This window comes from Galeopterus variegatus, unplaced genomic scaffold, assembly GCF_000696425.1.
Source record: "Galeopterus variegatus unplaced genomic scaffold, G_variegatus-3.0.2 Scaffold4291, whole genome shotgun sequence".
Lineage (NCBI taxonomy): Eukaryota > Metazoa > Chordata > Mammalia > Dermoptera > Cynocephalidae > Galeopterus > Galeopterus variegatus.
The window spans coordinates 131,291-143,469 of record NW_007730402.1 but is presented as its reverse complement, the minus strand read 5'-3'; the positions used below and the strand labels follow the sequence as shown (position 1 = coordinate 143,469).

Sequence of the window (12,179 nt, the reverse complement as noted above, 5' to 3'; positions counted from 1 at the left end):
CCACCGGGCCGGCCCCTTTCTTTTTTTTTTTTTAAAGATGACCGGAAAGGGGATTTTAACCCCTTGACTTGGGGTTGTCAGCACCACGCTCATCCAGTGAGCTAACCGGTCATCCCTATATGGCATCCGAACCCGTGGCCTTAGTGTTATCAGCACCGCACTCTCCCAAGTGAGCCATGGGATGGCTTGATGTTGAGCATTTTTTCTTACGCTTTTTGGCCATTTCTGTGTCATCTTTGGAGAAATGTCTACTCAAGTCCTTTACCCATTTTTTTAATCAGGTTATTTGATTTTTTGTTGTTGATTTGTAGGAGTTCTTTATATATCCTGGGTATTAACCCCTTATCAGATATATGATTTGCAAATATTTTCTTCTATTCCATAGTTTGCATTTTTACTCTGATTGTGTCCTTTGATATCCAAAAGTTTTTAATTATTATATAGTCCCATTTGTCTATTTTTTCTTTTGTTGCCTGTCTTTTTGTTGTCATATGCAAGGAAGTATTGTGAAATCCAATGTTATGAAGCTTTTCCCCCATGTTTTCTTATAGGAATTTTGTAGTTTTAGGTCTTACATTTAGGTCTTTAATCTATTTTAAGTTAATCTTTATATATAATATAAGGGTCCAACTTTTTTTTTCATGTGTACTGTTTTCATGTGTACTGTTTTTTATGTGTATATCCTGTTTTTCCAGCACCATTTGTTAAAGAGGCTGTCCTTTTCCCACTGAATCATCTTGGTGCACTTGTTAAAGCTCATTTGATCATATGTGTGAAGGTTTATTTCTAGGCTCATTATTCCATTATCATTATGCCAGTACTGCAATGTTTTGATGACTATAGCTTTGTAATGTTTTGAAGTCAGGAAGTGTGAGTCTTCCAACTTTGTTGTTCTTTTTCAAAATTGTGTTGGATATTTGGGGTTCCTTGAGATTCCATTTGAAATTTAGGATGGATTTTTCTATTTCTGTAAAAGAAAAAAGGAATGCCATTGGGATTTTGATAAGGTTTATATTGAATTTGTAGATCACTTGGGTAATATTGACATCTTAACAATATTAAGTCTCCTAAATACATGAACATGCAATGTCTTTCAATCTGTGTCCTCTTTAATTTCTTTTAACAATGCTTTCTAATATTCAGGATACAAGTCTTTCACCTCCTTGGTTAGGTTTATTTGTAAGTATTTTATTCTTTTTGGTGTTATTGTGAATGGAATTGTTTTTGTAATTTCCTTTTCAGATTATTCATTGTTAGTATGTGGAAACAACTGATTTTTGTGTGTTGATTTTATATCCTACAACTTTGCTGAATTTATTAGTTCTAATAGTTTTTTTGTGAAATCTTTAATTTTTCTGCATATAAGATCATGGCATCTGTGAACAGAGATAATTTTACTTCTTCCTTTCTAATTTGGATGCCTTTTCTTTCTTTTTCTTGCCTGCTTGCTCTGGCTAGTGCTTCCAATGCTATGTCAAATAGAAGTAGTGACAGCAGGCATCCTTGTCTTGTTCCTGACCTTAGAAGAAAAGCTTTCAGTCTTTCACCATGGAGTATAATGTTGGCTAAGGGCTTTTCACATATGGCCTTTATTATATTGGAGTAATTTCCTTCTATTCCTAGTTTTTGAGTGATTTTATTGACACTTTAAAAAAGTGAAGAACAAGTTGTACAGCAATATATATAGTATGACCATCTTTTGATAAACCAATGCAAAGTATATACATATATGCATACATAGGGGCAACTGGAAAAACAATAACCTGGTTACGTCTGTGTCCCCTTTCTCTCTTGGTGGGGAGGAAGAGAGAGATGGGAAAGAAGAAAGGACAGGTGTTCATACTTGTAGCACTAAGGTCAAGGGTTCAGATCCCTTTACTGGCCAGCCACCAAAAAAAAGAAAGGGGGCAGGTGTTTTGGGGGGTTCTCAATTTTATGTATTTTTACTTTTGTGCTCTCACCAACTGAGCTAACCGGCCAGCCTATTTTTAGATTTGAATATTTTAAAAGAAATGCATTGTTTTATAATCAGAAAAAAAGATACACAAGATTTCTTAACTAAAAAATTCTAGGTTCACATATATTAATATAGTCTTTCTTAAAAAATTTTTAGGTTTCACTGAGTGCGAAGTGATGAAGTCTAGCCCTTTGAAAATAACATTGTTTTTAGAAGAGGATAAGTCCTTAAAAATAACGTCAGATCCAAAGGTTGAGGAGAAGACTGGTTGGTTTTTATTCTTTATTTCTTATTAACTCTGGACATATCATAAGAAATACTGTATCGACAGAAGTACATATGCAAATATACAGTGTCTTGTAGTTTTATGAAACTATTTTTTTTGGCCAGGAAATACTCTAGATTCCACAAAGATGTAGTACTGTTAACAGTTACCATTAGGTCCCTGTGAAAATCTGAGTAAGACTCACTGACTGTCACAGGGAGAGGAAACATGCTGCCCCCACACTCTGCATGCTGTTAGAGGGTTAACAGCTCCTGAAGCTTATTTGTGAATCCTGCCCTAAGTGACATTAATATTGTCCTATTATTAACCATGGTAGGAAAGGGTAGCTCTCAACAATAGAAAGAAGAGTCCTTTGAAGGAACATTTTTTGAAAGTCTGAAGCTTTTGACTGTTATCCTACCATTTGAGTTTTTATTTAATATTCTTTCTTAAAGTGTTGAATCAGTTTTTGATAAACCCAACTTTCAGTTCTTAGAAAATGTTATTGAAACTTTGAAAATTATCTTGGTTTTATATGTTAGTGCTATTTTATTATTATTTTTGTTTATGAGGTACTTTTTCGTAGGACTTCTTTCCCTTGTTTATTTAGTAAGCATATGAATGTAGGATCTTCTCTGCTATCCCTTAATTCTTAAAGGTCTAAATCACAGTATCCACCAAATTGAAATATTTTTCAGAAGTGGTACGTGAAATTGAGATGAGTGTGGATAATGATGATGATATCAATAATTCAAAAGTGATTAATGACATCTTCAGTAATGTCTTAGAGGAAGTTGAACTAGATTTGGGAAAGAGCCAAGAGGAGATGGATCAAATGGAAGCAGAAAGCAATGAAGAACAGGAAGATGCACTGAATATCTCCTCAATGTCTTTACTTGCTCCACTTGCACAGACAGTTGGTGTGGTAAGTCCAGAGGTGAGAAAAGACTAAATGTAGACAGGCCCATGACATAAATAAACTAAGTAGTATTGAGATCTCTCCTCCTTTTTTTTTTGTTGGTAGATGGTTCTTTGGCACTCTGTAGCCAGGGGGATTTTGCAAACCTGATATCAGTTCTCATAAAAGAGATTTTAAAACTCTATATTGGTTTTCTGTTGACATTAGATAAAATCCAAACAGTAACATGTCTCGAAAAGTCAGGCATATGGTCTCAAATTTTGGCTCTGCCATATACTGACTGTTTATCAGTCAGGTTATTAACCTTCATATGCCATAGTTCCCTCTTCTGTTGAATGAGGTTAATAATGTAGCTACATCATGGGTTGATGTGAACATTAAATGATGTTAGTATATGTTATTAGTATTTAGCACCAGATACATAACTAACATTTATTGAGAGCTAATTAGTATTATTAGCTGTTATCCTAAATTGAATAACTGCAACTGTGGAAATTGATGAATTAGAAATATTTGTATTTTTATTATTATTTTTTTATGTGTGATTGGTATGGGAATCCAAACCTCTAACCTTGGTGTTATAACACTGCGCTCTAACACGATAAATTAGAAATATTTTTAGAAAGAATTATCAGTGTAAGTTTCAGGTGTCTTTATACTTTTATTTATGCATTTACTTTTTAGGAACTTATTTTAGTTTGCTTTGTTTTTATGATGGATCAGTAAACCTACTGGATGTTTATTTCCTAATAATGAAGAAGATTTCATTTATTTTCTCAGAATTAAATGAATTATCATTTAGAGTCAATGTTAATTTCCTGTGAAATCTACTAATATCTGATATGCATTCCTGCAGAGTTTAGTTTCCTCACCTAGATTGGAATTGAAGGACACCAGCATAAGTGATGAAAGTCCAAAGCCAGGAAAATTCCAAAGAACGCGTGTTCCTCGAGCTGAGTCTGGTGATAGCATTGGTTCTGAAGATCGTGATCTTCTTTATAGGTAAGAACATTTTTGGAAGACGTTCACTCCCTAAGGGTTGTGGTTTAGATTGACATAAGTTATGTTATAATTTATAATATAATTTTATTAATAATTCATCTGTATAAAAGTTTAGAATAAATCTTATCAGCCTCTTTCGTCAAATGGCATTTGCATTCTGGGAAATGTTCTGCTCATATGTTCAATACCAATATCAAATTCTGATACGTTCAATAAAAGGTAGTGCTCAGTGTGTTGCTGGATTTCTAATTGAGTGTAAACTTATTTCTTGAAGCATTGATGCATATAGATCTCAAAGATTCAAAGAAATAGAACGTCCGTCAATAAAGCAGGTGATTGTTCGGAAGGAAGATGTTACTTCAAAATTGGATGAAAAAAAGAATGCCTTTCCTTGTCATGTTAATATCAAACAGAAAATGCAGGTATGCACATCTGTGGAAAGGAGATTTGGAATGTTTCTTGCACTAGATTGTGAGCTCTTTGAGGACAAGGGCCCAGCCTTGTTCATCTCTGTACCCTGAGTGACTAGAATGGTATCTGATGCATGAAAGCTCAGTAAATCACTCTTGAATTCCGTTTAATTTTAGAAAGGTACTCTTTTTTGGAAAAGTTGGAAGCTTTTTTGATATTACTGAAATATTTCTGTTTAAACATGTTTGTCATAAATATCCTTAAAGAATATGGGCCGGCCTGGTGGTGCACTCTGTAGAGTGCGGCGCTTGAGAGTAATATTTCTGTTTAAACATGTTTGTCATAAATATCCTTAAAGAATATGGGCCGGCCTGGTGGCGCACTCTGTAGAGTGCGGCGCTTGAGAGTGCGGTGGCGCTCCCGCCGAGGGTTCGGATCCCATGTAGAGACCGGTCCGCTCACTGGTTGAGCGCGGTGCGGGCACAACACCGAGGGTTACGATCCCGTTACGGGCGCAACACCGAGGGGTGCGATCCCGTTACCGGTCACGAAAAAAGACAAAAAGGAAGAAAAAAAAAAAAAAAGAATAACTATTAATTGGATGATGATGAAATGTGAAGTTTACAGAAGTCTTTTTATAAGGAAGAGTGTTTTTAAATGATTTTGGTGCATGGTCTAGAAACTTGAACAGTAAAACTGTAGCATTTTGACTTTATTCTCTGGAAATTTTTGGAAATTGTCCAATCAGATTAGTTAGAATTAAGTTTACATAAAGTGACAGTGTTGATAAAAAAATGTGGGTTTTTTTTTCCCCCTCTCATTGGTTTCACTAGGAACTCAATAATGAAATAAATTTGCAGCAGACAGTGATCTATCAAGCTAGCCAGGCTCTTAACTGCTGTGTTGATGAAGAGCATGGCAAAGGGTCTCTAGAAGAAGCTGAAGCAGAAAGACTTCTTCTAATTGCAAGTATGTACAATGTAGTAAAACAACAAATTTCCAACCAGGGAAAACTGCTATTCATAAATCTCTAATTTTGTAGAAAGGGACTTTTTCTGATTACATGTTTCAGTTGATCTATTTTTTATTTTTGTACTTACAAGGTTTATGAAAACTCTTCATTTAAAATAAAATGCAGTTTGCACGAAAGGTAAAAGCAACTGAAATGCATTTGAAGAAATGGAGCTGTGAAGAGTATCCTAAGAATGAACGAATACACACACACACACACACACACACACACACTCACACTCACCTCTCTCTCTGTCTTTCTGTCTTTCCTTGTCTATATGTAGCTAAAACAACTCCTGTGAATTTTGTTGTATGTGTAGTGATGATGGAGCATATTGGAGTAAAAGATATTACCACCCAAGAAAATTGACCAGAAGTTGAAGTATTAAATTATAAGGACTTGATAAATACATGAACATCTAAGATTTTACTCAGCTACCTACCACCTGTTTGTGTAAAGAAAGAGTTATTGATTTTGTCTTTGGTCTTACTTACAATTGCTACATCAGTGTGCTTTCTTGAATTGGCTGTCATTTTAAAAACAGTTGCAATTTTAATATTTGGAATATTAACTTGCATATTTTACATAGCTGAGAAGAGAACACTTTTGATTGATGAGTTGAATAAATTGAAGAATGAAGGGCCTCAGAAGAAGAAGAAGGATGGTCCTATATCTCAAAGTGAATTTGTCCCATCCAAAGGATCAGTTACTTTGTCAGAAATCCGCTTGCCTCTAAAAGCAGATTTTGTCTGCGGTATGGTTCAGAAACCAGGTATGGTGATTTCTAATTTCATCACTTCTAGATCATATGTAAAATTATGAACCTTACCTAGATTGGGATCGTACAAGATAGGAACAAGTAAAGCATAAGTCAAGGTGCAAAACTTGTATGTTGGGCCTTTAGTTCCTTTTATCAAGATATGTGTATAAAAAATAACTAAGGGAAAATTTTATATATGTGTTACCAGTCCACACAATAATGGGCAGGGCTCTAACTGAAAGTAAGGATAGTTAAAATTAATTTTGAACATGAAGTTCAAAATTAAAGTTTTAAAATTTTTATTGTGTCGAACATTCTCTTTGAGGGATGGAGGGCTAGACATAGGAAAGAAGTGATTTCGAGGTACAGAGAAAGAAAAGAATGGAGATTTTGAAAAGTTAGAGCACTTTTGTAGTGATGGGGTAGCTTAGGTTCTAATTTTTGCTGTTGTCTGATTTTGGTGGGATGTGGGCAGAAATCTGTTAGTAATTTAGTATGTACTTTGAGATATGCAGTTATTAATGACAAGTAGTAAAGAAATAGTTCATGTTTTTATTAGATTTTATCTCTGAGTGACTTTTATAGAATTAAGGTATTTTAATCTCAGTTTTGAAATTTATGGTTAACCATAATTTACCCTTTTGAGATAATACACCATTAGCTAAGAATTAGGGATCGTTAGGTAAAATTCAAATTCAGCAGAAATTGAGTAATGTGGAGTGAAGTTATTTCAACTTACATAGTAGGGAGAGACCTTGATGATGCTTTTTCCAGGATTATGACTGTCTGCTTAGGTCTTAGCTTTTTGTGTTTGGAAAGTTGATTTTAGTAATTTTAAAAATAAATTTTATATAAATTGATTGCAATATTACTTTAGCTACATCTGATTTTGTTTGTGCTAATTATGTAATGTGATTACTTCTTGCAGACGCAGCAAATCACTATCACTTAATTATACTAAAAGCAGGAGCTGAAAATATGGTAGCCACACCATTAGCAAGTACCTCAAACTCTCTTAATGGTGATGCTCTGACATTCTCTACTACATTTACTCTGTAAGTAAATTAGGCTTTTGATGGTTGAAACATTTTCTTTTAGTAGTTAATACAGTCTAAGCATGCAGGTGGCATTTACAATCTTTGAAATGCATTATATTCACTTTTTTATATAGACTATAAATAACTCAGTTTTTAATGTTTTGGTTTAACTTTTTTATGTTTCTGATCTTTCTGTTAAGTAGCACATTTCTTCCATGCGACTATAGGTATTTAATATTTTGAAGTGATACATATATTAAACTTGGACCATAGTTTTTTGACATATGCATTAAATGTCATAATGTATTTAATATTCAGTCCGAATGAAAAGACATTTATATTTTGTGTCACAGATTTATTTTGAAGCAAGAGTCAAAATCCAGTTTGAAAAAAAATTACTACTTTTATTATTGAAGATCTTGAGTTGTAAAATGCTGAGGAAAATATTTCTGACTTGTATTATAGGAAAAACTAGATTGTTCTTTATTGTCTTTAGTTAAAAACACAGTGGATTCCTTTACTGTCAGAATCTTGTAACAGTATTTATGGCATCGTTTTTTGGGGGGGCGGGGGTGGCTGGCTGGTATGAGGATCAAAACCCTAGGTGTTACAAGGCCTTAACTAACCAGTCAGCCTGTGGCATCATTTTTAATGGTATAACTTGAGGTTTTTCTTATGGTTTTATTTAATGCTTTGTTTTTCCAGGCAAGATGTGTCTAATGACTTTGAAATAAATATTGAAGTTTACAGTTTGGTAAGCAGTTAAAGCTTTCTAAAATAACCAATAGTATATTTTTCTTAACAGTATCAGATTTTTAAGCTAATTATGCTTTGGGTTTGTGTATAGGTACAAAAGAAAGATCCCTCAGGCCCTGATAAGAAGAAAAAAACATACAAGTCCAAGGTCAGAATTAAAGAACCTTAGTAAAAATATTATAATCAGAAATAATAGAGATCATACCAGTTTTAATTTATGTATAATTTTTAATGGTTATGAAGCTTTTAGATCAGTTTTGCCGCACATTTCTAGTTACTGCATTAAATAGGTATGAATACTGAAAGTAAACTTATTGTGAGTGATCGTGATCTTAAGTATAAACTTCTGATATATTCAGGCTAGATAATTCTATTTTCTCTGCTTTTAACTTGACAGTTAACTTTTATAACTGCTTAAAACTTTTCTCAGGGTTTTCCTCTGAACTCTTGTCTCACTAAGTCCTCTAATCAGTACTTAAGAATTATGTGGTCACTGTCTAGGCATAAGGAATAGAACCTCTAACTTGGTTTCTAGCCTTCCCAGTCTTTGTTCTTTTCCTAAGTCATTATTAAGTAAATTTTTTTTAGCTCTAACAAAAAAGGAATGACAGTATCAGAAAGCCTTAATAAAAGACTCAGGTATAATGTATTCGTATTTAAGAATTATTTTCTATGTGGGAATATCTCAAGGTTGGCTAGTTTTAAACTCTGAATCATAATATTTAATTGGAAATATACTAAGCTGTTTTTTTCTTCTAGGCTATTACTCCAAAGCGACTCCTCACATCTATAACCACAGTAAGTAGAATTTTTAAGAAATAGAGCTTCCTTGAGAAATCTTCATCTTACACATACAATTGTAAATTGGCTAGCCATTTCTAAACCCTTAGCATTGTGGAAATGTTTAAAATATACTAATGGAGGGAAAAATACCTTATATTTATGTAGAAAGAGTATTTTCTGAAATGTAGTCCTTGTAGTATTAAAGTGTTTTGTATTTAATATTTAAATCTTTGTATCAAATAAAGGAAATAACTTATGTTTCTTCTTCATACCTTTTTTTTAGAAAAGCAACCTTCCTCCTTCAGGTGGGTGGATCCTGAACTATTTGAAACTTTAGAATAAGGAAAAGAACTAAGGAATTGCATACTTATATATATGTAGGCCACCTTGATTTTGAGTGTTTAGCTTGATCTCTTTTGGAATAATATATTTTTTTCTAAGTGAGCTTTTTAGTAACATACTAGTGTAAAATTACTGGCTAGAATAGCATGCAAAATAGCATCATGTTATTCAGGCTCTAGCAGATAGCACACATGTGATACCTAGTCACTTGACAATTGTAGCAGGTAGCATTGCTCCTCACCCCAACATCTATAGATTTGTTTTGTGGTATCCACACCGTGGAGTCTACTTCTTTTAACTCTACTTATCATGACTGGCACTGTATCATGTCAGAAAAGCATCTTTCTAGTTCACTGGGAACTGGGGTGCCAATAAGTCAGGAAAGCCTTTCTCTAGAATGGCTTTGGCCTAAATTTTCCAAAGGGGATAAGGATGGAGGTTATTTCACTCCCCTCCTTTGGGCTATTGGTCTGTTCTCTGTGACACAAGAGGGTCACTAAGAAGGCCTGTGCAGAGATAGTCTCTGCTGCTCTATGTCGCCCTGGACTATAAAGAGCAATGAAGTCTTTTCCATATTTCTTATGGGAAAATTGCTTTTTATGTACACATTTTTGGGTTCTGTTTCTTTTAAAACACAACTCTCCTAAATGTTAAGGAGTGCCTTAAATACAAATACTTTAATAGTTTCTTTCATTAGGAAATATGTTGATGTTTTATTTTCCCTCATATTTAATAGTGGAGGGCAATGAGGCAGTTTTCTCTGTGGCAATTTAATTTTATTCTTTTGGAATGGGATGAGGAATGGTTATTTATACTTACCAAAGTCACTCTAAATTAAACTTCATTTCTTCTTTTTTTTTGTAGTTATGGCCAGTCCAGGAGGTCTCAATGCTGTGCGTACCAGCAACTTTGCACTCGTTGGATCTTACACACTGTCATTATCTTCAGTAGGAAACACTAAGTTTGCTCTGGATAAGGTAATCCAACTTTATTTGTAAGGATGTATTACTATTATTATTATTTTATTTTAGAAAAATTGGGTAAATGGAAATGCAGTAGTGCTTTCCTATATTTGACATCTTTGGCTGAAAATGTATGTTCTTAGAATTGTACATTTTAACTAGGTATTGGTGTAGCTAAAAAATATATTTCTTGATGTTGGAAGTATTTCTCCCTTGTATCTTAATAGTTAGGTTTTTAAAATAGTGTATGATGGTTTACTCTAAGTGTCACTTTTGACTAAAGAAGTATTACAGGCATACCTCAGAGATATTGCAGGTTTGGATCCAGACCACTGCAGTAAAGTGAGTCACACGAATTTTTTGGTTTCCCAGTGTATGTTATGTTTATATTATAGTTTATTAAGTGTGCATTGACATTCTCATCAAACACTATACATATGTTAATTTAAAAATACTTTTTTTTTTTGTGTGTCTTTTTTCGTGTCCGGCAACGGATCAAAACCCTCAGTGTCGCACCCGTACCGGATCGGGACCGGCAACGGGATCGCAACCCTCGGTGTTGCGCCCGCACCTCGCTCAGCCAGTGAGCGGGAACCGGTCCGTATGTGGGATCCGAACCCTCGGCGGGAGCGCCGCCGCACTCCCAAGTGGCGCACTGTAGCAGTGCGCCACCGGGCTGGCCCTTAAAAATACTTTATTGCTAAAAAATGTCAATGATCATCTGAGTCTTCAGTGAGTTGTAGTCTTTTTGCTGGTGGAGGGTCTTGCCTTGATGTTGGGGGTTGCTGAAGGTTGGGCTGGCTGAGACAATTTCTTAAAATAAAACAGCAATGAAGTTTGCCACATCGATTGACTCTTTCATGAAAGATTTCTCCATAGCATGTGATGCTGTCTGTTAGCATTTTACCCACAGACGAACTTCTTTAAGAATTGGACTCAATCTCCTTAAACCCTGCCCCTGCTTTATCAACTAAGTTTATGTAATATTCTAAATCCTTTGTTGTCATTTCACCCCTGTTCACAGTATCTTCATCAGGAGTAGATTCCATCTCAAGAAACCACTTTCTTTGCTCCTCCACAAGAAGCAACTCCTCATCTGTTCAAGTTTTAACATGAGATTGTAGCAATTCAGTCACATTTTCAGGCTCTACTTCTAATTCTAGTTCTCTTGCTGTTTCTACCACATGTGCGGTTACCTTCTCCACTGAAGTCTTGAACCCCTCAAAATCATCCATCAGGGCTGGAATCAACTTCTTCCAAACTTCCGCTAATGTTGATATTTTGATCTCTTTCCATGAATCGTGAATGTTCTTAATGGCATCTAGAATGGTGAATTCTTTCCAGATGTTTCTCAATTTACTTAGCCCAGATGCATCAAAAGAATCACTGTCTATGCCAGTTATAGCCTTATGAAATGCACTTCTTAAATAATAAGACTTGAAAGTCAAAATTTCTCTTTGATCCATGGGTGCAGAATGGATGTTGTGTTAGCAGGCATTAGAACAACATTAATCGCCTTGTACATCTCCATTGGAGCTCCTGGGTGACCAGGTGCATTGACAATGAACAGGGATAATTTGAAAGAATTTTTTTTTCTGAGCAATAGGTCTCAACAGTGGGCTATGTTATAATAATCAGTAAATCATGCTGTGATAAGTGTGCTGTCATCCAGCCTTTGTTGTTTCTTTTATAGAGTGCGGGCAGAGTAGATTTAGCATGATTCTTAAGGGCCTTGGGATTTTGGGAATGCTAAATGAGCATTGGCTTCAACTTAAAGTCACCAGCTGCATTAGCCCCTAACAAGAAAGTCAGCCTGCCCTTTGAAGCTTGAAATCAGGCATTGACATCTCCTCTCTAGCAATGAAAGTCCTAGATGGCATTTTCTTCCAATATAAGGCTGTTTTGTGTATACTGAGAATCTGTTGTTTAGTGTAGCCACCATCATCAATGATCTTAGCTAGATCTTCTAGGTA

General features: G+C 34.8%; 1 protein-coding gene across 1 annotated transcript in view; it reads left to right on the top strand.

Moving 5' to 3' along the window:
- Positions 1-12,179, top strand: part of ANLN (anillin, actin binding protein) — a 72,315-nt gene that overhangs the window by 36,303 nt on the left and 23,833 nt on the right. The window contains exons 12-23 of the mRNA XM_008587221.1: positions 2,114-2,224; positions 2,921-3,159; positions 3,998-4,143; positions 4,418-4,565; positions 5,388-5,523; positions 6,156-6,338; positions 7,255-7,381; positions 8,069-8,117; positions 8,211-8,267; positions 8,879-8,917; positions 9,186-9,207; positions 10,109-10,221. Coding sequence (XP_008585443.1) covers positions 2,114-2,224; positions 2,921-3,159; positions 3,998-4,143; positions 4,418-4,565; positions 5,388-5,523; positions 6,156-6,338; positions 7,255-7,381; positions 8,069-8,117; positions 8,211-8,267; positions 8,879-8,917; positions 9,186-9,207; positions 10,109-10,221 — 1,370 coding nt within the window. The remainder of the gene's footprint in view (positions 1-2,113; positions 2,225-2,920; positions 3,160-3,997; positions 4,144-4,417; positions 4,566-5,387; positions 5,524-6,155; positions 6,339-7,254; positions 7,382-8,068; positions 8,118-8,210; positions 8,268-8,878; positions 8,918-9,185; positions 9,208-10,108; positions 10,222-12,179) is intronic.